The sequence below is a fragment of the Elephantulus edwardii genome, unplaced genomic scaffold (assembly GCF_000299155.1).
Source record: "Elephantulus edwardii isolate Elephantulus edwardi_28Jun2011 unplaced genomic scaffold, EleEdw1.0 scaffold00133, whole genome shotgun sequence".
NCBI lineage: Eukaryota > Metazoa > Chordata > Mammalia > Macroscelidea > Macroscelididae > Elephantulus > Elephantulus edwardii.
Window position 1 is genome coordinate 7,540,841 of NW_006399883.1, and position 24,991 is coordinate 7,565,831.

Below are 24,991 nucleotides of genomic sequence, written 5' to 3' on the forward strand. Positions count from 1 at the left end.
TCATGAGATTCCAAAACTTCCTCGGTATCATCTTTGTCAACTTCCACAAGCCTGTTCTCCTTACCCAGAGTCACTATTGCCATAGTTATTGTTGTTACTTTGAAGCCTTTGAAGTTGCTCACTGCTTCTAGGGTGTAGGTTCCTCCAAAAATCATTTCTCATGAAGAAGTTACCCTACTGAGGGCATCTCGGAGGTTGGCAGTTGCCAATTGCATATTAAAGCCTTTGCAGATCTCGCCTAAAGATGCTTTAAAATGGATCTCCCAGTGAATTAGTAGCCTTTTGAATAGAAAGTTACATTTTACATATAATACGCTTTAATTGTGGCTGTTTGGCCTTGGATACATGGTTGGAGCAAAGACACCCTCCCTATCTATTCCCTGAACACAATGCTAATGGTACTGCCATGCTTTGTAATGCCAGGTGGATGAACTGTACAGTTATTGACCATTACAAGACACCTGTTACCAAGGTTTATTTTCTTTACAGTATTTTTTTTAATAAAAAATATCACATCCAATTGGATATAAACAAGACACAGCAGAACACATCTTTTTATTAGCACCTTTAAGTATCCTCAGATTTTCTGGTAGTACTATTTGAGTCTAAAGGCTGTATTACCAGTACCATTAATAATAAGCATTAGGGTATACCTGCCCTTTAATACTTGTGTCCCTTGTTGTTGTTGTTATGTGCCGTTGAGTCGTTTGTGACTCACAGCGACCCTGTGTACAGCAGCCCTAAACTCTGCTCTATCCTGTGCCAATCGCATTGCCTCTGACACACCCATCCCGATTACCCCAGTCACTGAATCAGTCCACCTCAGAGAGGGTCTTCCCTTCCTGCGCTGTCCCTCTACCCTACCAAGCATGATGTACCTCTCCAAGGACCTGTCCAACCTTGCAACATGCCCAAAGTATGTCAGACGAAGCCCCAGAATCCTTGCCTCCAAGGAGTAGCCTGGTTTAACCCTGTCCAGGATGAATCTGTCTGTTTTCTTGGCAGTCCATGGTACATACAATACTCTTCTCCAGCACCACAGCCCAAAGGTATCAATGCTCCTTCTATCCTCCCTAGTCATTGTCCAACTCTCTTATGCATAACAAGTGATTGCAAAGACCATGGCCTGTATCAGGCGCACCTTAGCCTCCAGAGAGACACTGTTGCTCTTGAGTACTTTAGAGAGGTCCCTAACAGCACACTTTCCCATCGCAATACATTTTTTGATTTCCTGGCTACTGGTGCCAAGAATGTTGACCATGGAGCCGAGCAAGCTGAAACTGTGAACAATCTCAGTCTCTTCGCCATCCATCCTGATACTACCAATTGGTCCAGTGGTGAGAATCTTTGTCTTCTTGACATTGAGCCTCAATCCATATTGAAGGCTGCAGTCCTTGACCCTCTGCAGTAAGTGCAAGAGGTCCTCCTCAGTTTCAGCAGGCAGGGTTGTGTCATCTGCATAACGTAGATTGTTGATAGATCGTCCACCAATCCTAATGCCACACTTCTCGTCATAGAGCCCAGCCTCTCGGATAATCTGCTCTGCATACATTTTGAAAGGGTATGGAGATAGGACACATCCCTGACGTACACCCTTCCCAGTTTTGAACCATGCAGTGTTACCCTGCTCTGTTCTGACGACTGCCTCTTGGTTCAAGTATAGGTTTCGCATTAGCACGATTAAATGTTCTGGGATTCCCATTCTTCTCAGAGTCAGCCACAGTTTGTTATGATCCACGCAGTCAAATGCCTTTGCATAATCAATGAAACACAGATAGACATTCTTCTGGTATTCCCTGCTTTCAGCTAAGATCCAGCTAACATCAGCTACAATATCCCTAGTACCACAACCCCTTCTAAACCCAGCCTGGACTTCTGGCAGTTCTCTGCTGATGTGCTGTTCCAGTCATTTTTGGATAATCTTCAGTAGAATCTTGCTTGCATGTAAAATCAATGATATTGTTCTGTAGTTTCCACACTCAGTTGGGTCGCCCTTCTTTGGGATGAGAACAAATATAGACCTCTTCCAGGCAGTTGGCCAAGTGGTTGTTCTCCAGATTTCTTGGTACAACTTGGTGAGCATATCCATGGCAGCATCTGTTAGCTGAAAAATGTCAGTTGGTATACCATCTATTCCGGGGGCCTTATTTTTTGCTATTTCCTTCAAAGCAGCTTGAACTTCTTCCTCATCATCATAGGCTCTTGCTCAAATGTTATCTCATTAAATTCTTCTGTATCTGCCAATTCCTTTCGATACAATGACTCAGTATATTCCTTCCATCTTCCTTAAATACCTCCTGGATCATTTAATATTCTGCCCAAAGCATCCTTGATTATAGCAACTCTAGGTTTGAATTTGTTCTTCAGTTCCTTGAGCTTAAGAAATGCCTATCAAAATAAATGTCTTATTTGGAAATTTTTTAATAAATTGCAGTTTTGTCATTATTACATGTTTTTTAATTCAAAATAACCCCCTTTTTCTTCAATTCTGGGAGTTTTTTTGCAGCTTATGTATCTGTCAAAGTACTTTCTTCAGTAAGTGAATCTCTTACAGTAAAAATCAGTCAAATCATCCATAACTGTTATACTCCTTTTAAGTTCATCTTCCTTAGCACTTCTATCATCATCGTCCAGTGCTTTCCATTTCAGTTTAAGATTTCTTTAAAAGACCAATTTCTTCTTAATTACATGTGTCTTCTTTTGTTTTTCTTATACTGCTTTACTTTTATGAAAGACTTGACCAGTGCCTAGTTTTGCTAATTGAAAGAAAGAAAATGATTCTGCAGTGAGACATTAAAGAGGCAAAAGGAGTGGAATAACCAATTTCCTCCTTCAGGAACTATATGGTGCATACATTATTTATTCTCTATATAGGCTGTATATTTATTACATCTCTGGTTTTGCTGCATATTAAGGTTAGGGCAACTCTGTTGTCAAGGATCTCTCTAAAGTGCTAAAGAGCAAAGACATTAAAGACTAAAGTGCTCCACACCCAAGCCATGGTGTTTTCATTTGCTACATCTGCTTTTGAATGTTGGATGATGAATAAGGAAGATCCCCCCAAAAAAGTAGATACTTTTGAATTGCAGTATTGTTGTATAGACTGTACCGGGGACTGCCAAAAGAACAAACAAATCTGTCCTAGAAGAAGTGGGGCAGGTGTTCCTTAAAGGCAAGTGTGATGAAACTTCAACTCACATGCTTTGAGCATGTTGTCAGGAGGTAGCACTGTCCTTGGAAATAGACATCATACTTGGAAAGATGGAAAGTTATCTAAAGAGAGGAGGAGCCTCAGCAAGGTGGATTCACCCAGTAACTGCCACAGTGAGCTTAAAGAATAGTGGAGACTGTAATGACAGGGCAGAGTCAGGCCAGGTTTTGATCTGTTGTACATAAAGTAGATATGAGTTGGTATCAACTCAGTGGTACTTGATAACAGCATGTTTTAGGTTTGATTTGGTGGGTTATTTTGTGTGTCTAATAATGCCTTAGAATTTATCTTTATTTGTATTAACACTAATTCTTTGCATAATTTTTGCTTCCAAAAGGCTGCACAGAAGCATTCATTTTTTTAGGATGGCATGGGAAACCCATATCAGTCAACTGAATGCCATACTTAGCACGTTTCATCAGACTACTCAAGCAGCAGACCTTGGGTTTTACCCATTGTTGATGATGTTGTTAGGTTCCATCAAGTTGGCAGTGACCCACTAAACAACAGACATGAACATTGGCCTATTCTACACCATCCTCATGATTTCTGTATGCTCAAGCCCATTGTGGTAGCCACTGTGTCAGTCTGTCTCATTGAGGGTCTTCCTATCTTGGCTGACCCTCTACCTTTCCCAGCATGAAGGTTTTGTGGATTGATTCTTCTTGAAAATGTGCCCAAAGTAAGTGAGGTGAAGTTTCACAGTCCTTGTCTCTAGGCAACACTGTTGCACTTCCCAAGACTTGTTTGGTTTTTTGGCAGTTTATTGGATATTCATTACCCTTTCCAAACACCACAACTCAAAAACATTGATTCTTCTTCTGTCATCCTTAATCATTATCCAAAACTCTCAGATGCATAGGAAGCAATTGAAAATACCATGACTTGGATCAGGTGCACTTCAGTCTTTAAAGTGACATCTCTGCTCTTTAGGACTTTAGAGAGTTTCTGGTCAGATTTATCCAAAGTAACATGTCTTTTGATTTCTTTGCTGCTTCTACCAAATACAGAAGATATGGTCGACTGACTAGAAGACATCCATATTTGTTCCTATTTTCAAAAAAAGATAATCAGAGTGTGGAAATTATAGAACAAATGTCATCAATATCACAAATAAATAAAACCTTGGCAAAAATTACAGGAACGAGTGTATTAATGGGTAACTGCCAGAAATTCAATCTGGATTCAGAAGAGACCACTTCACAGTGGATAGCATTGCTGATGTCAAGTGGATCTTGGCTGAAAGCAGAGAATACTAGAAAGATATTTACTTGTGTTTTATTGATTATGCAGAGGTATTTGACTATGTAGATCATACCAAATTGTGGCTAACATTAGTAAGAATGGGAGTCCCAGAACACTTAATTCTGCTCATATGAAACCCATGCATAGACCAAGAAACAGTTGTCCAAACAGAACAAAGGAACACTGCATGATTTAAAATCAGAAAAGGTATGTGTCAGGGTTGTAGCAACCTTTATATATTCCTATTCAGTCTATATGCTTAGCAGATAACTTGAGCAGCTGGACTTTATGAAGAAGAATGTGGTATCAGAATAGGAGGACAACTCATCAACAAACTCTGTCATGCAGATGACACATCCTGGCTTGCAGAAAATGAATAAGACTTGAAACACTTGCTGCAATAAATCAAAGAGTACAGCTTTCAATATGGGAAATATTGCAACATCAAGAAAACAAAAACCAAAAAAAAAAACAAACGTCACTGCTGGACCAGTAGGCAAAAAAAACAAAAAAAAAAACAAACGTCACTGCTGGACCAGTAGGCAGCATCATAATAGGTGCGAGAGAATTGAAAATTCTCACTGATTTTCATATTACTTGGATCTACCCATTATTGGATGCTGACTGTTTGACTACTAGCAGAACCAGTAGTAATCTCAGGAGCTATCAAGTTTATATTTTCCCAACAATATATACAAATATTGTTGATATCTTGATCATTGGTTGTGTCCTGAAACTGTTCATTGTTGACCAATTCTTTTTGGTACAGTGGCTATATGTTCCATCTTCTCTGGATTCTTCCTGTATCCATACCTGCATAATTCACGATTTTGCATATAGAATCCTTTAGTTTTGAAACTTAAGCCTTTAATTTTATCTTCATTTTTTTTCAGCTTAAGAAATGGCAAGTGTATTCCCTTTTGGTTTTCTAGCTCCTGCTCATTTCCTTTGAATATTTTTCCTTGTTTTCGCAAGCTGCTCTTTGAACTCTTCTGTTCATTTCTCGTATTTCAGATTTTCCTCCCTTTTGTGTTGGCCTCTCTGTGTTCAATGCAAGCTTCAGACTCTTTTGACATTAAATTTGGTCTTTTCTTTGTTTCTTCTTTGTAATGTCCTTTTTTCTTTTTTTTGTGGATATGCTCTTAATGTCATCTCACAGTTTGGTCTTTGGTCATTAGTATTCAGTGCATCAGATCGGTTTTTGAGGTGTCTTTTAAATTCAGTTTAGAAACACTAAAGGTCGTATTTTAGTTCTCATGAAACCTATATATAAACCAAGAAGCAGTTGTCTGGACAGAACAAGGAAATACTGGGTGATTTAAAATCAGGAAAAGTGTACATCAGAGTTACATCTTTATACTTGTTTAGTCTGTATGCTGAGCAAATAATGTAACAAGCTGGACAGTATGAAAAAGAATGTGGCTTCAATGTAGGAGGAAGGACTCATTAACAACCTATGTTATGGAGATGACACAGCCTTGCTTGCAGAAAATGATGACTACTTCAAGTCCTTCAGAAGGTCAAAGACTACAGCCTGCAATATGGTTTATATCCCAACACCAGGAAAACAAAAATCTGCACCATTGGACCAATGAGTAACATCGTAATAGAGAAAAGATTGAAATTATCACCTATTTCCTTTTACTTGTAGCCACAATCCGTACCCATGATAGCAACTGTCAGAAAAATCTAAAGATATATTGCATTGGGAAATTCTGCTGTCACGGTCCTCTTTCGAATTCTGAAGAGCAAAGCTGTCAGTTTAAAGTCTAAGTGTGCCAAATCTGGACCATCATTTTTTCAGTTGATTCCAATGCATCTGAAGGTTGAACAATGATATAGGATGATAGAAGAAATGGTGCCTTTGAATTGTGGTGTTAGAAGAATACTGAATATTTCAAGGATGGCCAAAGGAGCAAAGTAGTCTGTCTTGAAGGAAGTGCAACCACAGTGTTGTTTAGAGGCAAGGATGGCAAAACTTTTTCTTCCATACTTTGAGCATGTTGCCAGGAGGGGCCAGTCCTTGGGAAAGTGGAGGAGTAGAGAAAGAAAGGAAGACCCTCAATAAAATGAATTGACACAGTGACTGTTCCAGTTGGATGAAGCATGTGACAGATCCTAAAGATGCAAAAGGATAAGGCAACGTTCACATCTGTTGTTTGTAGGTTGCTGTGAGTTGTCATCTACTTGATGACACATGACAACATACTGTTAGTATGAATGGTGGGCATAGGCAAGTTCACTGCATGTATAATACCTTAGTTTCATTCACTATGATTGAAAAATACTTGGAATTGTCTGCTGAATGTGATACCCTGCTAGTTCTCTTAGGCTTTTCTGATATTCAGGACACTTCATGCTAACAGATGCACAAAATAAATGGAGATAAAGTGCAGGTGCTCACAGTAGCACTTCAAAGCTATTGGTGACGTGATGCTGAGTTGCTGAGTGCAGTTCCTGGGAAGGAGCTTGGTGATGTCACTTTCATTACTCCCTGACAGTGTGCACACTGCCTCTTGAACCACTTGGTGGAAAACAAACACTGAACATTAGTTTCATGCTTTGCCTTTTTTTGTGACAACAAAAACCCTTTTTTATGTCTTTCAATTTTAGAAAACCTGTGTCTGTTTCTCCCTCTTCCCTCTCCCTTCCTCTCATTGCCATCAAGTCGGAACTGACTTACAGTAGGTTTTCAGAGACTATAAATTGCTCATCTTTTTCTCTTAGAGCGGTACAACTCCCTCCTGACTAGGCCGTTAGAACTCCCTTAGAGAAAACAGGTACCAATGTAGATCTTTTATAAAAATAAAGCAAACTTTCAACAACGTGAGAGGTACTTGTATGTATGCAAAGACCCTATTTCCTAGTTAGGTCACATTCACAGGTACTGAGGGTTAGGATTAGACTTGTTTTTTCTGGGGACACAGTTCAACCCATTTCACATAGTAACCATATCCAGATGATTGCCGGGATTCTGTTTCCAGCTTAGAGTCATTTATACAAAATAGTCTCTTGGAGTCTGAGAAGCATCTCATGCCTAAAATGCCTGACGCCTGCTTTCTCATCAGACCACAGAGCCTCTGCTGGCAGTCTCTTCCACTTTAGGAATTGTAGCTCTATACTTTTCCTGCTGCCTGGTGAGACCTGTAGAGCCCTCCTGACTCCTCCCACCCCTTACTTCCACTTCTTAGCAAATCCTGCTGTCTCTGCTTCTGGACAGTGACTCTCTCCTTCACATGACATCTTACTGCCCTCAGTTCACAACTTCTCATGGTTTCCCATCTGAGACAGCCCTGCTTTTCACTGTGGCCCTCATTGTCTCCATGCCTGCCACCCACTCCCTCCCTATCTCTCTGCCTCACTACACTGGTCCCCTCACTGTACCTCAGATACACCACTCTTCCTGACCAGAATGTTCTTTTCTCTCTGGCGCCTTAACTCCTTCCCCTCCAATTAGCCTCTCTCTTTGTCCCATTATCTACCTCATCTTATCATCATGCCATTTGTTTATAGTTCACTAGTTATGTCCCACTTGCGACTCATAGCAACCCTATGTACAACAGCCCTAAGCCCTGCTCTATCCTGTGCCAATTGCACTGTCTCTGATAAACCCATCCCGATTACCCCAGTCACTGAATCAATCCACCTCATAGAGGGCCTTCCTCTCCTGTGCTGTCCCTCCACCCTCCCAAGCATGATGTCCTTCTCCAAGGACCGGTCTCTCCTTACAACATGTCCAAAGTATGTTAGACGGAGCCTCAGAATCCTTGCCTCTAAGGAGCCACCTGGTTTAACCCTTTCCAGGATGAATCTGTTTGTTTTCCTAGCAGTCCACGATATTCTCAGTACTCTTCTCCAGCACCACAGCTCAAAGGCATCAATTCTCCTTCTGTCCTCCCTAATCATTGTCCAACTCTCTGATGCATAACAAGTTAGCCTTTTTTTTTTCTTTCTCTCCTTTCCACTTGAACCTCTGTCAGACCAAGAACTTTTTCTACACTGTTTTTCTTCAGTGTTCTCAGGGTATGAGACCATGTCTCACAGTTGAACAAAAACAATCAAGAGTTGATTCCTCTGAGACTTTTAGGAAGTTTTGTGTCTAACTCTCCAGTGTCCTAGCTCCTCAGTGGTGTTAACAGTGCTTGTCTATGGCTGTGGGTTTCAGAACAACACTGAGCTTGAAGATTTTCTGCTCTCTTTACCTCTGTGGCCCCTGCTTCTCTCCCTCGAGCTCTGAAGTGTGAAATGGGCTCCTAAGAGAACTTCCTGGATTTGCAAGAATGACCTTAGGATATAACTCGGTCATACAACACTTGGTTTTTGCTATTGGTACCCCTGCTGCTCTTAGTGAGCTTGAATGTATCCATTCCTGTGAGCTGTTTTGCTTGTGAGGAGCTTCGCGTTCCTTCTGTTCACTGTGGGTTAGGTGTGCTTCAGAGCTGCACAGTCTTTAGGCTAGCAGTAGTCTTGCTCATGCTGATCAGGTAGGTGCTATGCTGGCCTGTACGTGCTCTTGTTGTAGCCTGGATATGATATCTTTGTGGAAGGTCATAACCTCTTGATGTGGTCCTGGAATGGTTAGCTAATGTAGCAATCTCTTCTGTGCTGAGCTGGTGTGTTGATGTGGTGCAAATGCCATGCCCTGAGTCTGTGCTCAAGAGAGTCAGTCTTTGCCATTTTAACTTCAGCCCATTAAAGGTATTAAAGGTGTTATGTTGTCATTAAGCAAATGGATTGTCAAGTGCATATTTGGTTTATATTCAGATTCTTGTGAATGTGCCTGTCTTGACCTCGCTGAGCACATATATCATCATTTTTGTCCTATGTCTCTATATTGACTACTTTATCTCTCAGGATACCAGTCTCCCATTAGCCCCACAGGGCCTTAGCCCAAATTGTGCTTTTACTAGGAGGTCTGCTTTGACTCTGAGGCCCAGGCAGCCATCCTCTCCCCTTGCAGTTTCCTGTGTGACGCTTACCTATGTCTCTCTGATAGATCACTGCTTGCTGTGTCTTGTCTAGAAAGCAGGAATGTTGCTTTGTTGTTTGTGGCTGTGTTCCCAGGTTGTCATTTGTGGCTGATGGTACTTTACAGTGTGGTGGCCCCTTTGTAGAGACTATGACTACAAGACTGGACCAGCTGGTCAAGTGAGGGTACTATGATGGATTAGAATTTATCAAGCTGTCTTAAGAATGGCTTCTTACCTCCATATAACAATACATGTTTTTAAAACTATGGTGGATTAGTGGTAAAGAATGACACGGTCATACCAAAAATATGTGGATGCTGTGGAGAAAAAGAGACCAAAAAATGCTCTATAACTATTAACTGATGTTTTCTGCTTTTGTTTCCCCAGACCACATTTGCTTTTGACTCAAGATGATTTGATGTCTTGTAATAGAACTCTCATTAACCATGATGGCTACACAGACCTTAAGTATAGACAGCTATCAAGATGGGCAACAAGTGAGAGCTTTAATTTTATTCTTAATTGTAATTGCTGTACAAGTGACAAGATTTGAAAAATGCTTTGGATGTTTATATTCAATATCTTTGAGACTGGGAGTTTAATTTCAAGTATATTATGCATATGTTCTGTGTGGGGTATCAGAAAGCTATAGAATTGTTCAGATTGTTGCCCTTTGCGTTCTCCAAGATTGCAGTTAATTTGGACACCTCTAGACTCTAGTAGTAGAGAGCTATTCATGATCCATCTAAAGAGAAATAAGACTGTTGCAGAAATAGATATTTTCTCCATGTTATTTGCCTTGTTCCAGTTAATATTATTCCAGCTTATTCATTGATTCATCCAACAAAAATGAATGCAGATTCCCAATACATGAGACTCTGTGTGGAAGGTAAAGACAGTCCTTTGGCTGGGGTAGAAAGACATGTGATAATGACAGAGCAGCTAGGGCTACGACCTCACCTAATCCAAGCCAAGAGAAATGGGTCTTCTTAAAGGGAGGGGGAATGATAGCAGTTAGGGAAACTTCCTAGAAAGTTGGATTAATTTAATTGACGGTGGGGAGAGTGTAACCACAGTATTAGTCAGCTATATTTGCCAGGAAATTAGGTTACTTAAGGATGAATGATAGTCGTGGAAGCTTTCTAGAATGTTGTTCTGGAGATTAGTTTAGAGGTAAAGAAGGGTCAGGTGAGATGCTGCAGACCTCTCAAGACAAGGCAGGAACAGATATAAAAGTACTAATCATGTTGCTTTCTGGGATTTTTAGGCAGATTAGCATAAGCCAGACAAGCTTCTAGTTCCCTGCTCCAGGAGGTGCACTGTGATCTGTGCTAGTAGTGCCCTCTGGGTTTATGTAGACAGTGGGAATAGTGGTGTAGTAGTAAAGTCTCTGATAGGTTCATAAGCTCAGCTACTCCCCCAGTTCAAACCTCAAGCCCTCCTACTCCCACCTCACAGTATCCTTCAAGGGCCACTTTCTGGATAGTGCTCTCCACTGATCTGGTCAGAGTTGGCAAGATGAGGCTACCTGAGTGTTGTTATCAAATAATATTCTTCAGGAGGGACTTGAGTACCATATTCCTTCTCTCCTGTTTGAAAATGCCTTCCTGTTGCTCTTTTACATAGTGACATCTTGATTGGGAAGGTATTTGGCGGTATTAAACTTCCCTGAGAATGTTGTAGGCATCTCTGGTGTCTTCTGTTAAAACTGCCATGGGAGAATTTGAGAGTAAATGGATTTCTGCCTTAGGGTTAATAGATTTGTCTGTATGGAAGACTGAGGAATTCTCTTCCCATTCTTGGAGATTTTTTTTTTAATTCTTCAAGATTAGTATGGAGTTGTACTGTCCCCTGCATTGTACATTCAGTAATTAAATTGTCTTAGAACATGGCACGCCTTTTGACCAATAGACCTGTTCTTCCTCCGTTTCAGGAACTTTCTGCACTCTGCGTTTGGAACGGCTTGTTTCCTTTGCTGTGTTCTCTACCTTAGCTGTAGTTATCTTGAGGTTACATTGTGTTTGTTCATCATAAGATGTCCATCATTTATCTTTTCTCTAATTGCTTGGTTTTGTAGACTTTTTAATCGATGCATACTATGGTTGTCTCATATGTTTTCTCAGTATTTATAATTTCATTTTCACAAGAGGCTCTTCCAATTTTTCTGTGTGTTATTTATCTCTTGGTTTTCATTTAATTTTTCAGGACTGTGAATTGTTGACCATCTCCTTTTAAAATTCCAACAATTCTTTTACCAATTTAAATTTAATACAAATACCAATAATATGATGCACTTGTGAGAAGTTTTATTTGCTGTTTCACATTTTGTTTCTCCATCGTTGTCGTCTTTTTGTTTTATGAAGGCCATGTGCCCAGGCCACCTAGTAGTACAGGTAGCCTGTCTTCGCTGCTTTGCCCATTTACTTGACTCATGTGTAAGTAGCACAGTTGTTGCTTGTGATGTTACAAGGGTGACTTTTTTACTGTTTTTCAACCAGACCTGAGACTTTGTTTTCTTTAATGCTACTGTAACAGCTTGGATGTTTTGTGTTATGTGACCTAGAGGAATCAGAGAGCAGAGATGGTGGCAAAGGAGACCCGAGACACCAGTGGTCTTTTCTTGGATCACTGGGTTTTGGTGAAGGTCCCAAGATGTTCTGTGGTCATCCCCCAGCATGGGCGTTACTTCATTTCCCCTTGTTCAGCAGCCCGTTGGCATTGACAGATTGGCTGCTACTGCCTTTGTCCCATTGAGCAGGGTTTTTACAACATAGTTAGAAGGGAGAATTAAATAAAAGCACACACAGAGTTTTCTTCTTTTTGTATTTGAGAATTTTAATAAGATGATCAGCATTAGGGTTAATACGCTGGCAGAGTTTTCTTTTTCTGATTGCGCTTTAACCCGTACACTGTTCCTGTGTGGTCCTGGCTTGGCACCTCCCCTGCTCCCTGCTCTTTTTTCTTTGTCTGCCCTCCTCCAGCCATCAGTTGGTATGTACCCACCTCTGCTGTGCTGCTCGGCCTTCACACTGGCAGCTCTCTCTGCTCTTCATCCCTCAGAACCAAATCTGAAGATGTTTATTGGATAAACTCTCTCTCATCCTCTAAGCCTTGCCTAAGTTCACGCCTTCCAACCAAGACTTCTTGCCCACCTTATTTCACACTAGTCTGCATCCTGTCCTCTGATCTGACGTGGTCAGTCATATGCTTTTCTGTGTTTGCTGGTGTTGGGTCTGTCCCATCAACTCCTCAGGTCAGACTTCTGGCTGAGCTGGTCTCTGATGACCAGGTGTCCCCTTTAGTGTCAAATATGTGACAGTGCCGCTTTTTAAATAGTTAAACACTCCCCTATGACAAGGACATCTTTTTTTCTGAATATAACATTTAATATCTTACAATATGTTGTTGTTATGTGCCATCGTGTACTTGTAACTGTATATACAACAACTCTGAACCCTGCTCTATTGTGTGCCAACCTTATTGTCTCTGACACTCCTACCCCCATTCCCTGTCACTGAATCAGTCTATCTCATCAAAGGTCTTTCTCTCTCATACTGTCCCTTCTTGCAACATGCCCAAAGTATGTCAGACAAAGCTTCAGAATCCTTGCCTCCCAAGCAGCGGCTTGGTTTCAATCTGTCCAGAATGAACCAGTTTGTTCTTCTAGCAGTCCATGGTATATTCAGTACTCTTCTCCAGCACCACAGATCAAAGACATCAATTCTTCTTCTGTCGTTCCTAGTCATTGTCCAGCTTTCTGATGCATAGCAAATAATTGTGAAGACTATGGCCTAGGTCAGGCACACCTTAGTCTCCAGACTGGCATCGTTGCTCTTCAGTACTCTGGAGAGGTACCTCCCTCCAGATCTATTATAATTTGCCTATCCATTCCTCTGAGGTTGACCATTTAAATTTCTGATTTTTGAGTCATAAATAAAATACTAAAAAATAATTTTTAAAGACTATTTTATATTTACTATCAAATTGCTCTCTGGAAAGATTGCTTGGTGTTGCGTTGTTGTTGTTGTTATGTGCCATTGATTTGCTTGCAACTTATAGCAACCCTATGTACAACAGCCCTAAACCCTGTCCTATCCCTTGCCAATCTTACTGTCTCCAACACGTCCATCCCCATTATCCCAGTGACAGAATCAGTCCATCTCATCGAGGGTCTTCCTCTCCTGTGCAGTCCCTCCACCCTCCCAAGCATGATGTCCCTCTCTTGCAACATAACATGTTCAAAGAATGTCAAAGCTGTGGCTTTAGCTTTTTTTATTTTTCAAGAGACTGGAAAATGAAATTTCCTGAGTGCATTGTACAATCTGAAGTTAGTACTGTTTCTCCCACAGAAAGAAGCTGTCTTGTTTATGCTAGGGAGAAGAGAGCAGGTGACTCCCCCAACTGGCTCTATCCTTAAGGGCAGGAAGTTGATCCCTGGGTGCTGTGCAGGACCCTGAAGTTCTGACAGGGCAGGTTAACACCTGGAGAACACATGGGTACAGTTCTCTATTTTTACATAAGTAGTATTTTCACTCTCTCATTATTTCTTTGAAGTCTAAACATAATCTTCTCTGTGTTGGAGGATTGAACTAATTTTTAATCTCAGTGGGAAATATAACTTAAAGCAATTTACATGGTCATCCTCTTAATGTTTATTCTAACTAATACTGTTTCTTTAAAGCACAGCTGTCCTTTACTTTCTAAATGCAGAGTTTAACTATTTTATAACAAGATATTTCTAAGGTTTGTGAGTAGATAAGGGAACATTTTGCCCTCTGTTTATGTTGAGATAAGAAACGTTTGCATTGTTTATCTTCTCATTATTATAGTATTATAAAATGAGAAGATACATAGCAAAAGTAGATATGGGTAATATTATATATTTACAGATCCTTTATATAATGTATAATTATTATGAGTCTAAAAATCATAAACACTTCATCTAAACTCTTAAATGATTTAGAAATTTAACCTTTATTTTTTCTTCTTGAAGAACACTTTCAATTCAGAGGAATTTTGTTGGCAGTAATTTTTCGGCATAGTTGCCAGTTACACAGTTGTCTGGCAAGTTATTGTTTCCATTGCATTTGTTTGGAAATAGGATTGTTATTAACAGTTCACATTATGTTTGATGACAAAATTCTCCTCCTCCTCCTTTTACAGATGCAAGTAGTAACAGAGTTAAAAACAGAGCAAGATCCTAACTGCTCTGAGACTGATGCAGAAGGAGTGAGCCCTCCCCCTGTGGAATCTCAGACACCGATGGATGCAGACAAGCAGGCCATTTATAGGTAGCTCTCCAGAAGTGGTATGGTGGTATATTGAGGGGGGAAAAGTTATTAGAAGACTTTGTTAACATGGGCTAGAGCTCTTAACTAGAGTCCCTGAGTGGTACAAAAGGCCTGGAGATCTGCTTCCAAAAAATTACCACTAAAACTCCTATGAAGTGCAGTTCTCTTCTGACATACCAGTTGCCATTTGGGATCAATTTGATGATAACTAGAAAGACGAGCTATTAGGTAGGCAGGAAGTGGTAAGATACCATTGTATGATGATTGTACTTGGATAAAAACTTTTTCAGATGTTATGTCTAATGTAAAAAAAGGCTTCGAATATAAATCTGTATTCTATGTAATGTTGTAAAAAAGAAATCTTTGCCTTGGTTAGTTTTTCTGAAGAATTCTACTAAGCATGTATAGAACAATAAAATAACAAGTCAACACAATCTCTTCTAGGAACTAGAAGAGGAGGGGATACTGCTCAACTCATTTTGTGAATCCAATGTAACTTGGCTGTTAAGCCCAATAAGAAGTCCAAAATAAAATACAGAATAATATTCTTCATGAGCATATTAATAAAAATCCTCAATAAAATAGTAAAAATTTAATTAAAGAATGTACAAGAAGAATATGGTGAGGTCAAATGGACTTTATCCCCAAAATGCAAACCCAGTTCTGAAACTTACTTCAAGCTCATTTCTGTTGAGTTGGAACTGACTCATAGCTGATTCTCCAGCAGAATTTCAAGGGCTATGCATCACATGGGAAGAGATTACCCAGCTTTGTCCCTAGTAATTGCTAGTGGATTTAAACCATCAGAGAGGCACCATCTTTGGGTTAGCAGTACAATTCTCCTTGAACTCGGCCACCAGAGCTCCCTGAAATTTACCTGGAGAATGTGCAAAAGAAGCTAAGAAATTGTTCCCTTTCTTTCCTGTGATTTAAGCAAAAGTTTATGAAGCAAATTGTTTTTTCATTCAGCCATTCATACAAATTTTATAACGTTAATTACAATACCCATAATGTAATTACTTTTTTCCCACTCCTTCCTGGGAATTTTTATTTCCATATGTATTTATCCTGCCCCTTCCTGCCTTCAGGGCTTTATCTTTGGACAGATGTTATTCTTTTTTCTTCATAAGGTTAATTATTCTAAGGAGTGAGTGCCTACCTACTGCTAGTTCACTTTACAGGCCTATCTATTGTTTTGACTCCAAGTTAAGCAAGAGAGTGAGTTTTGTTCCAGGTTCAAAGGACGACTAAAAGCCATAGTCTTGAGAATTCTGCTAGTCTCATCAGACTATTAGACTATCAGCCTGGCCTTTTTTAAATGTTTTTGAGTTTTATTTCACATTTTCCTCTCCAGTTGTTGGTCAGAGTAGCTAAATAACATTCCTTTTTTGGAAAGCAGTTTGACCCTTTGATACAATGTCATGCAGTTCTGGTTTTGGTTAGATGGTCTGGAAGATAATTGTGTCTCTTAGATGCTAACGTTCTGAGATTTGTGTATTTATTGCAGTGTTGCTTAGAAATACTAATCAAGTGCAAACAACCTAAGTGGCATACATAGAGGCTACCTGTGTGCAGTTTCGTACTACAGAGTACCATGCTACATTTAGAGAACAGAATTCTAGGACCTGATAAAGGCAGCCTCTTAAGCAGCACTTACAGCATTATTTTGTGGAATCCAGTACAAAAAGAAACTGTAGCACTCTTAAGGATTTTAAGATGACATTAAATTGGTACCATTGCCTAGGTCCTGTACTCATGAAGTTGGCCCTGCTCCTGTGACATATTTAGAAGAACAAATCAAGTTCCAAAACTATGAGAACATACAATATGCTTGGGAGAAGACACACACCAAATTATAGGCAGTGATTGCCTTTGGGAAGATAATGGGATTTGGGGGGAAAGTCGGTGTGGCAAGAATGCAGTATATATCTAAGAAGATTTTGAGTTGATCCTTATTGTCTTAATTTTTTGCAAGAATATATTAATATATTTGTTGTCTAATAATAAATGCCAGGGATACTGCTTCATAGCCACAGATAATACGTCTGTTGATATGAAACTAGAACCTTCATATACTGCTATTGGGAATGTAAAAATGTTTTTCACTTTGGAAATCTGTCTGGGAGTTCCTCAAAAGTTAAACTTTTTTTTTAAAAAAAAAAATTAAACATGTGACCCAAGAATTCTACCCTGAGATATATAGCAAAGAGAATTTAAATTCTACATCTACACAAAAATATAGAACATGAATGTTCATCATTTAAAATAACCTAAAAAGTGGACCAAATGAGCATCATGGGATGGATAGTTGGATAAATAAAATGTGCTAGTTGGTAAGGAGTTGGGCTGCCAACCCAAAGGCAGGCAGTTCTGATTCACCAATCTCTCAGGAGAAAAATAGATCGTATGAGTTGGTTCCACCTAGATGGCAGTGAGTATATGCACTTAATGGTCTATGATTTAAGCAGTGAACAGGAAGGCTACATACAGTATAGCTTATACTAAATGAAAGAAACTAGACACATTTGATTTCATAGACCCAGAATAGAGATGTCTTTAGAGACAAATTTGATCAGTAGTTGCCTGGACTGAAAGAGATGGAAAGACTGGAGGTTGATGGCTGAGGGGTACAGGGTTTGTTTTTTGGATTATGATAATGTTGTAGGAGTAGATAGTGGTAGTGGTAATGATTGTACAACTCGGTGCGCACACTAACATATCTTGAATAGTGCACTGTAAATGGATCCACTGGATGATAAGTGAGTTCTGTCTCAACCAACCTGTATGTAAAATTAGAAATAAATATATTTGTGCATACTAAAATTGTGAAAATGTGAAACATTTATTCTTTTTTTCTTTTCTATCCCCCAGGCACCCCCTATTCCCACTGTTAGCTTTATTGTTTGAAAAATGTGAGCAATCTACACAGGGCTCTGAAGGCACAACTTCAGCCAGTTTTGATGTGGATATTGAAAATTTTGTAAGGAAACAGGAGAAGGAAGGAAAACCTTTCTTTTGTGAAGATCCAGAAACTGACAATTTAGTAAGTAAAGAAGATGTTTTCGTTTTATTTATCTTTCTTTTACTCTTGAAATCATCTCCTAAGAGTTTAGATTTCTCATTAGGACTTTAAGGAGCCCTGCTGGCATAGTGTGCTCTGAGCTGGGCTGTTAACCAAAAGGTCAGCAGTTCCCCTCCACCAGCTGCAGGAGAACGACAAGGCTGTCTGTTCTCATTAAGATTTATAGCCCTAGAACCAGATGGAGGCTTACCAGGAGTTGGAATCAGCTTGTTGGCAGTGAGTTTGCTGAGTTGTTGGGTTTTGGGTTTGGTGGGGTTTTTTTTGTTTTTTTTTTTACTTTATTTATTTATTCATTCATTCATTCATTCATTTTATTTTATTTTTTTTTACAGAGGTTTTGGATTTCCATTCCTTCATTGCCGCAATTTTCTCCCTTCCCACCCTTCCCTACCAGCTCGCTTCCCCCTCTGAAGAGAGAAAGAAAAAAAAAAGAAAAAATTCCTTCATTAGTATACAATTCCCACGTCCCTTCCCCCCACCCCCCACCCTGAGTACACTTCTCTATGCAACCTTAATTCTGGATTCCTGTGCTAACCATAATACTCAATCATATATCACTTCTAATCTGTTCTTTCCCTCATCTGTTTCAATACAATATACATAATTTATCCAGTTTTTTTCTGTCATACCCCCACTCTGATGTCAGACCCATTCTACAACAGTGGCACCATGCAGTATTTGTCCCTTTGTGACTGAGATATTTCACTCAGCATAATGTCCTCCAGGGTCACCCACTTTGAATAATAGTGCATGAGTTCCTTGTTTTTCAGTGCTGCGTAGTATTCCATTGTGTGGATATACCACAGCTTTTCTATCCATTCGTTTGTTGATGGGCCCTTAGGCTGCTTCCAACTCTTTGCTATTGTAAACAAAGCTGCAATAAACATGGGTGTGCATATATCTGCTTGGATGGCAGACATGGTCTCTCTGGGGTATATTCCCAGTAATGGGATTGCTGGATCAAATGGTATCTCTATTTGCAATTTTTTGAGAAAGCGCCACACCGCCTTCCACAATGGTTGCACCATCACCAACAGTGAATAAGAGTTCCAGTTTCTCCACATCCTTGCCAGCATTTGTTGCTTGCTGTTCTGTTATATTTTGCTATTCTTACTTGGGTGAGATGATATCTCATAGTTGTTTTGAGGGTTTTGGGTTTTTGGTGGGTTTTTTTTGGTTTGTTTGGTTTTGGTTTTTTGTGTTTTTTTTGTTGTGTTTTTTTTTTTTTTTTTTCATTTTAATTAGGACTTTAAACTGGTTCTGTTAGAGGAAAGAATGGTGCTGTTCATGTATAATTTATTTTTTGGGGGGTTGCTTGAATGTCCAAGCCTTCCCACTTTCTATAGCTACCTTTTCCTTCATATGCAAATAAAGAGATTTGTGCTTCTTTCCCAGGTATACAGTGAGAAAGCTGACTCTCCCTTGAATATTTTTAACAATTTGTTGGAGCTGGGTGCTCACAGGCCCTATTCCCACAAACTATGCCTGTGACAAACTTGGTTCATCCCTAGTCGTGAGCATAGACCTTATTTTCTTCTCTAAGACAGCCCTGTTTCCTGTGGGACCTCTGCCTTAAGCAAATTAGACCAAGGTTTTTAGAAGATTGGAGTGTTCGGGAATGTGGTAGTGGGGCTGGAGTGAGGAGTCACAGCTTGAGGGTGCAGAGGTACCGAGAGAGGAAATGATGTATTCTCCAGAGGAAACAGTGCATTTTTAAAAGCTAGTTTGCAGCTGTTCACAGAAGTTGTCTCCTCTGTCACAATGAGTCTCCTTGTCCTGAAATGCAGCTTTGGGCTTTCAATGGTGTGACCATGTGGTCTCGTCCAGTTCCCAGTTAACACCTTTGACAACTCCAGGTGCCCAAGATAGGCTCCTTCACCAGCTGCCCTTTGAGGGCCTTAGCAGCCTGCAGTCAAAATATTAGCCCTCTTACCAGCAAATAAATACCAGAGAGCGAATGGACATATTTATACCTTGGAAGCAGGAGTGACATTCACTTCCTAAACAACATGCCTCTGTAAACTCTATGAACTTTGATAAATGATGATAGTTATAGAAAGGCTTCAGGCCTTTTGTTCCTAGGGTCACTATGAGTCATGCTTGACTCGATGGCAATCAACAGTAACAACACTTTGTGCCAAGGCATTAGAGATGGCAGGACAGAAATTGTGTCACAACAGCAGAGTATCTGTAACAGGAGGTTCCTAAGTCCTGATTGGAGTGAAGAGGCTTGCTCTGGTTAGGTATGAGTATAATGACAGTGCGTTTCTCACTCAGCAGTGCTGTAAAGCTGCTTTCCTTTAAAGACTGTTACTATCTGTTATAATAGCACTTTTAGGAGTGACTTTAAAGTTTTTGTGAAATCTAACTTGCATTTACTTTATGAAATTTTGTCGTTGTTAAGTGCCATCGAGTCTTAGGTGACTCATAGCAACCTTATGAACGAAAGACCTGGATACATGTATAACTTTTGTCCTTTTTTCAGGTTCATAGGGTTTCCAGAGGCAAGCTATTACAGAAGTAGATGCCACTCCTGCTTCCAACCTTTTTTTTTTTTTTTTTAAATTTTTTTTTTATTTTGTGTGCGTGTACCGCCAAATCAGATCTGACTGGTACAGAAGGATATTGCGCCTCCTTCTCCGGCAGAGCATCTGGTGGATTCAAACCGTGTTTCTCTGGGATTGCAGTGCAGCTTCTTGCCACTAGGCCACCAGAGCTCCCCCCTGCTTCCAACCTTGTTTTAATAGGTTAGAATATAAAATATTTTGTCTTCAACAAAAATACATAGTTAATTATGATTATAAGGGAACTTTGGTGTGGCCTAGTGGCAAGAAATTGCACTGCAATCCCAGAGGCACACAGTTCGATTCCACCAGCTTCTCCATGGGAGAAGGATGAGCAGTCTCCTCCCATACAATTAACTGCCTCTGAAAATTCGCCTTGGTCATTTTTGGGTCAGCTATGGGTCAGTTTTGACTCTATTGTACACAACAACGGCTGTTATGATTTACTTGATCTTAACCAGAAGGCCAAGACAAAGCTTAGTTGAAATTAGTAAGAAATATTAGCTAATAGTAATAGCTTACAGGAGCTCTGGTGGCCTGCTAAAAAGCTGTGCCACAATCCCAAAAGCACATGGTTCAAGGCCACCAGCTGCTCCACAGGAGAAGGATGTGCAAGCTCCTCCTGTGTGATTAACTGCCTCTGAAAAACAGCCAGAGGGTCAGCTGTGGGTCAGTTCTGACTCTGTGCTACATAACAACAACAGTAGCTTAAAAGAGTAAAATTTTAGTAGATGACAAAGTGTACTCAAGATATCCTATGGCAGCAAGAGCAAACAGGGCACATGGGGATCAGGGACTATGTCTCAGTATTAAGTACAATGATAACAAAAATAAAGAAAAACCCTAAATATATCATTTCCTGTAGTAAATATGTTCATCTTATTTCATCCTGTGATTTATTTCACAGTAACTGATTTTACCATTCATTATTATAAATGTCGATCGTTTTAGAGAGGCTTCAGGCCTTTTGTTCATAGGGTCGCTATGAGTCATGCTCAACTCGAAGGCAATCAACAACTATGAATTAATAGAAGCAGCTGTGCCACTGCTCCTACCTAAATTCTTCATCATGCACTGAGACTTTTGTTACAAGTGTAGGCTTTGTTAGATGTGAAAGTTTTGTGCCTTTGTCTAAGTAAGCTTTTAAATATTAACATCTAATCTGTGACTATAACACATTGTAACTACAAACAAGATTTGGTTTATTTTTGCTTGTAGGGTTTGGCAAGTCTGCTTTAAACAATCACTAATACTCTCCCTAACTCTGCATAAAATGGGAGAAGAGTCTCAGCAATCCTGAGGGTCCAGACAGAGGAGGGCTCTGTCCTCCTGAGCAAGCAGGCGCATGTGGAGCTACAAAAAGGGCTCAGTCAAGGATTGGTCTCATGATGGCGGTCACTCTGCCCAAGTGGTTCTTTCTCCCACTCCGTCACTACTGGCATGCCCAGATGCCCAGCCCAGTCAAAGCTGATGGAGACCAACAGAGCGCTTCCTTCAGACTCCATTCTCAGGGCTGTACCCCATTGTGCTCAGCCATATCATGCTCCAGAAGATTGTGACAGGCTTAGGTCTGTTTATAAGAGGAGGAAACAGAATGGAATGAGGCTGTGTAACTATCCAAAGCAATAGAGCAGAGATCAAGCTGGACTTGAGCCTAGTACTTCATCCCAATGTCCCTGAAACTGACATGCTGAGCCTGGGCTTGGAGTACTGTGTTCCCAGGACACCACCAGGCAGGGTTATGCACAAATAAGGTACCAGGGCTCATATCAGCTTATCTGATCTCTGATGCCATTCCACATCTGTTGCAGGAAGTGAAGATAGCAGTATGGATTTCAGCCCAATAACTAGGAGAGTGACATGGTGGTAATTGTGATCTGCAGAATGCTGTAATATTTTTTTTCCTGAAAAATCTTCATCTTTTCTCCTTCCAGATGGTAAAAGCAATCCAGGTTTTGCGTATTCATCTTCTTGAGCTGGAGAAGGTTAATGAGCTCTGCAAAGATTTTTGTAGCCGATACATTGCCTGTCTAAAAACAAAAATGAACAGTGAAACTCTGTTGAGTGGAGAACCTGGAAGTCCATATTCCCCAGTACAATCCCAGGTATTTAATTTTGGTGTCTGCCTTACTTCCTGGTTACTGTAACCTCTTATTTCCTGGAATCTCTGATTTAGAAAACCTGGGCTGTTTTAATGACTCTCTGCTAGAAGAACCCTCTCACTCTATGAACTGTTTTGGGAATTGCATGTTTCCTCCCTCACCAGAGGCTGCCTGCCAGAGACACAGGGTTTCTGGACTTGCAAGGAAGCTTCTGAGACTCTACAGGTAGTGTGCACTGAGATTCTGGAGCCCACATTTCTGGAGGGTAGAATACCATTCACTTTTTAAAAAAACTTTTAATTAGTGTGTGTTTGAATTTACTAGTAGTCCAGTGAGTTTGACTACTAATGCAGAGGTTGGCAGTTTAAACCCACAAGTCACTCCAAGGAGAAAAGGTGTGACAGCCTGCTTCCGTAAAGATTATAGCCTGGGAAACCCTGTGAGGCACTTTCTTCTTTGTTTGCTTACAGTGTTTTTTAGAGAGCTCTGGTCATGTAGTCTGTAGTGAGATGCTCTACTAACCCAAAGACCTCGCTTCTCCATCAGTTCAAATCCACTAGCGGCTTCTAGGGAGAAAGCTGGGCAGCCTCCTCCTGCTGTGACTTATACCTTTGGAAACCCTTTGGAAGGTCACCATGAATTTGAACTGACTTAACAGCAATGAATTTTATAATTACTTAAAATTAGTATTGGGAAAATGTTTGAGGCACAGTCATTTTAGCTCTTTTCATGTGAGGCTTGTGATCCCAACAGAACTCTCACTAGTTCTCAGTAGTTCTGGCAGAGACTTCCTCAGTAAATTGCATTTATGACAATTTGAATTTGGACATGAGTTGTAGATGCTTGTTAGTACTATTCTTGTAACCAGAACTAAGAGGTTATAAATTGTTACTACACTTGTGAAGTATTGGCCAAGAGTCTACAAATCCACTTTTTAAAATTTTCATTTTAATATCTTGTTCTTTTTAAAAAGTAATGTTTGAATTTTAAATTATTATACTTTTACATACAATTAAAATAAATAATACAGAGAGAGATCTTTTACCTAGTTTCCCTCAGTGGTAACATCTTGGAAAAACTGTAGCACAGTGTCATGGGGTGTCCACAGTGCTGCAGTCAGGATGCAGAGCGCTTCCATCCTCCAGAGTGTTTCGTGCTACCACTTTCACAGCTGTGTCCACTGCCCTCATACACTATGTGACCTTTTGTTACTGGCCTTTTCACTCAGCATAGTTCTGTGCGATCCATCCAGGTTGTTGCACGTAGTAATATTTGGTGTGTTTTGATTTTGCCTTCCTCCTTACCCCCTGAATTGTTAAATAGTATTTCATGATGTGAAGAGTCCACAGTTTGTTTAGCATTCATTTATTGAAGGACATCTAAGTTGTTTGTAGGTTTTGGGACTATTTCAAATAAAGCTGCTATGAACACAAATCCTAGTTGTATGTTCAGTTGGGGAGATTAATCAGAACTGGCTTTGACAAGCACTGTGGCAATGGGACAATTAAAACAAACTTTCAAGGAATATTCAACCTGAATCCTTCTGATCATATGGAGATTTTTGGAAGTATTTCTTTGAGTTTATTATGTTTAATTAGTTTTATTTGTTTGTGTATAAAGGATGCTCATCTAGATGATAACATAATTATGATAAAAACAAAAGGGGGGGAATATGGGAAGCCAGTACTAAATATTTGTAATAAACTGAATGCTATTTTTTTTTAAAAAAAGAGGTGCATCTTGACTGAGAATAGAGAATACCAGAAAAATGTTCACTTGTGTTTTATCTCTTATTCAAAGGCATTCAACTATAAATATTCTATTAAATAATAGATAATACTGAGAAAAAAAAGAAATTGCTAAATTCCAGAGAGTCAATGCCATTTTCATCCTTACTAGCTCTGTGCAAAGGCATTTGACTGTGTGGACCACAGCAAATTGTGGCTAACCTTGATAAGAATAGGAATTCCAGAACACCTAAATAGTGCATCTTATCTCCAAACCTTTTCAATCCATATCTGAAACAAATCATCTGGGATGCTGGACTTTATGAGGAGGAATGTGGTTTCAGGATTGGAAGAAGATTCATCAGCAACTTGCATTATGCAGCAGATACAGCCTTGCTTGCTAAAGCCAAATAGGGCCTGAAGCATTTGCTACAGAAGGCCAAGGACTGCAATCTGCAATATGGATTGAAACTCAAAATCAAGAAGACAAAGATTGTCACCTCTGGGCCAATTGACAGCACCACAGTAGACAGAGAAGAGGTTGAGATTGTTAGCAGTTTTATCTTACTTGGTTCCACAATCAGTATTCTTGACTCCAGCAGTCAGGAAATCAAAAGACTAATTGCATTAGGAAAATCTACTGTCAGGGACCTCTCCAGAATGCTAAAGAGCAACAGTGTCAGTCTGGAGACTAAGGTTTGTCTGATCTAGGCCATGGTCTTCACAATTACCTGTTATGCAGAAAAAAAGCTGGACAGTTTGGAAACAAACCAAGTGCCCATCAACAAACGAATGGATA

The 24,991-nt window shown here is 39.9% G+C and overlaps 1 protein-coding gene across 2 annotated transcripts in view; it reads left to right on the plus strand.

Moving 5' to 3' along the window:
• Positions 1 to 24,991, plus strand: part of PKNOX1 (PBX/knotted 1 homeobox 1) — a 74,661-nt gene that overhangs the window by 27,842 nt on the left and 21,828 nt on the right. Inside the window, exons 2-5 of one of the 2 annotated variants that reach the window (XM_006893935.1) lie at positions 9,814 to 9,923; positions 14,590 to 14,717; positions 17,589 to 17,760; positions 22,298 to 22,468. In XM_006893935.1, the coding sequence (XP_006893997.1) occupies positions 9,873 to 9,923; positions 14,590 to 14,717; positions 17,589 to 17,760; positions 22,298 to 22,468 (522 nt within the window). In that variant the 5' untranslated portion in view covers positions 9,814 to 9,872. Of the gene's footprint in view, positions 1 to 9,808; positions 9,924 to 14,589; positions 14,718 to 17,588; positions 17,761 to 22,297; positions 22,469 to 24,991 lie in introns of those variants that run through there. The other variant, XM_006893936.1, reaches the window with a different exon arrangement.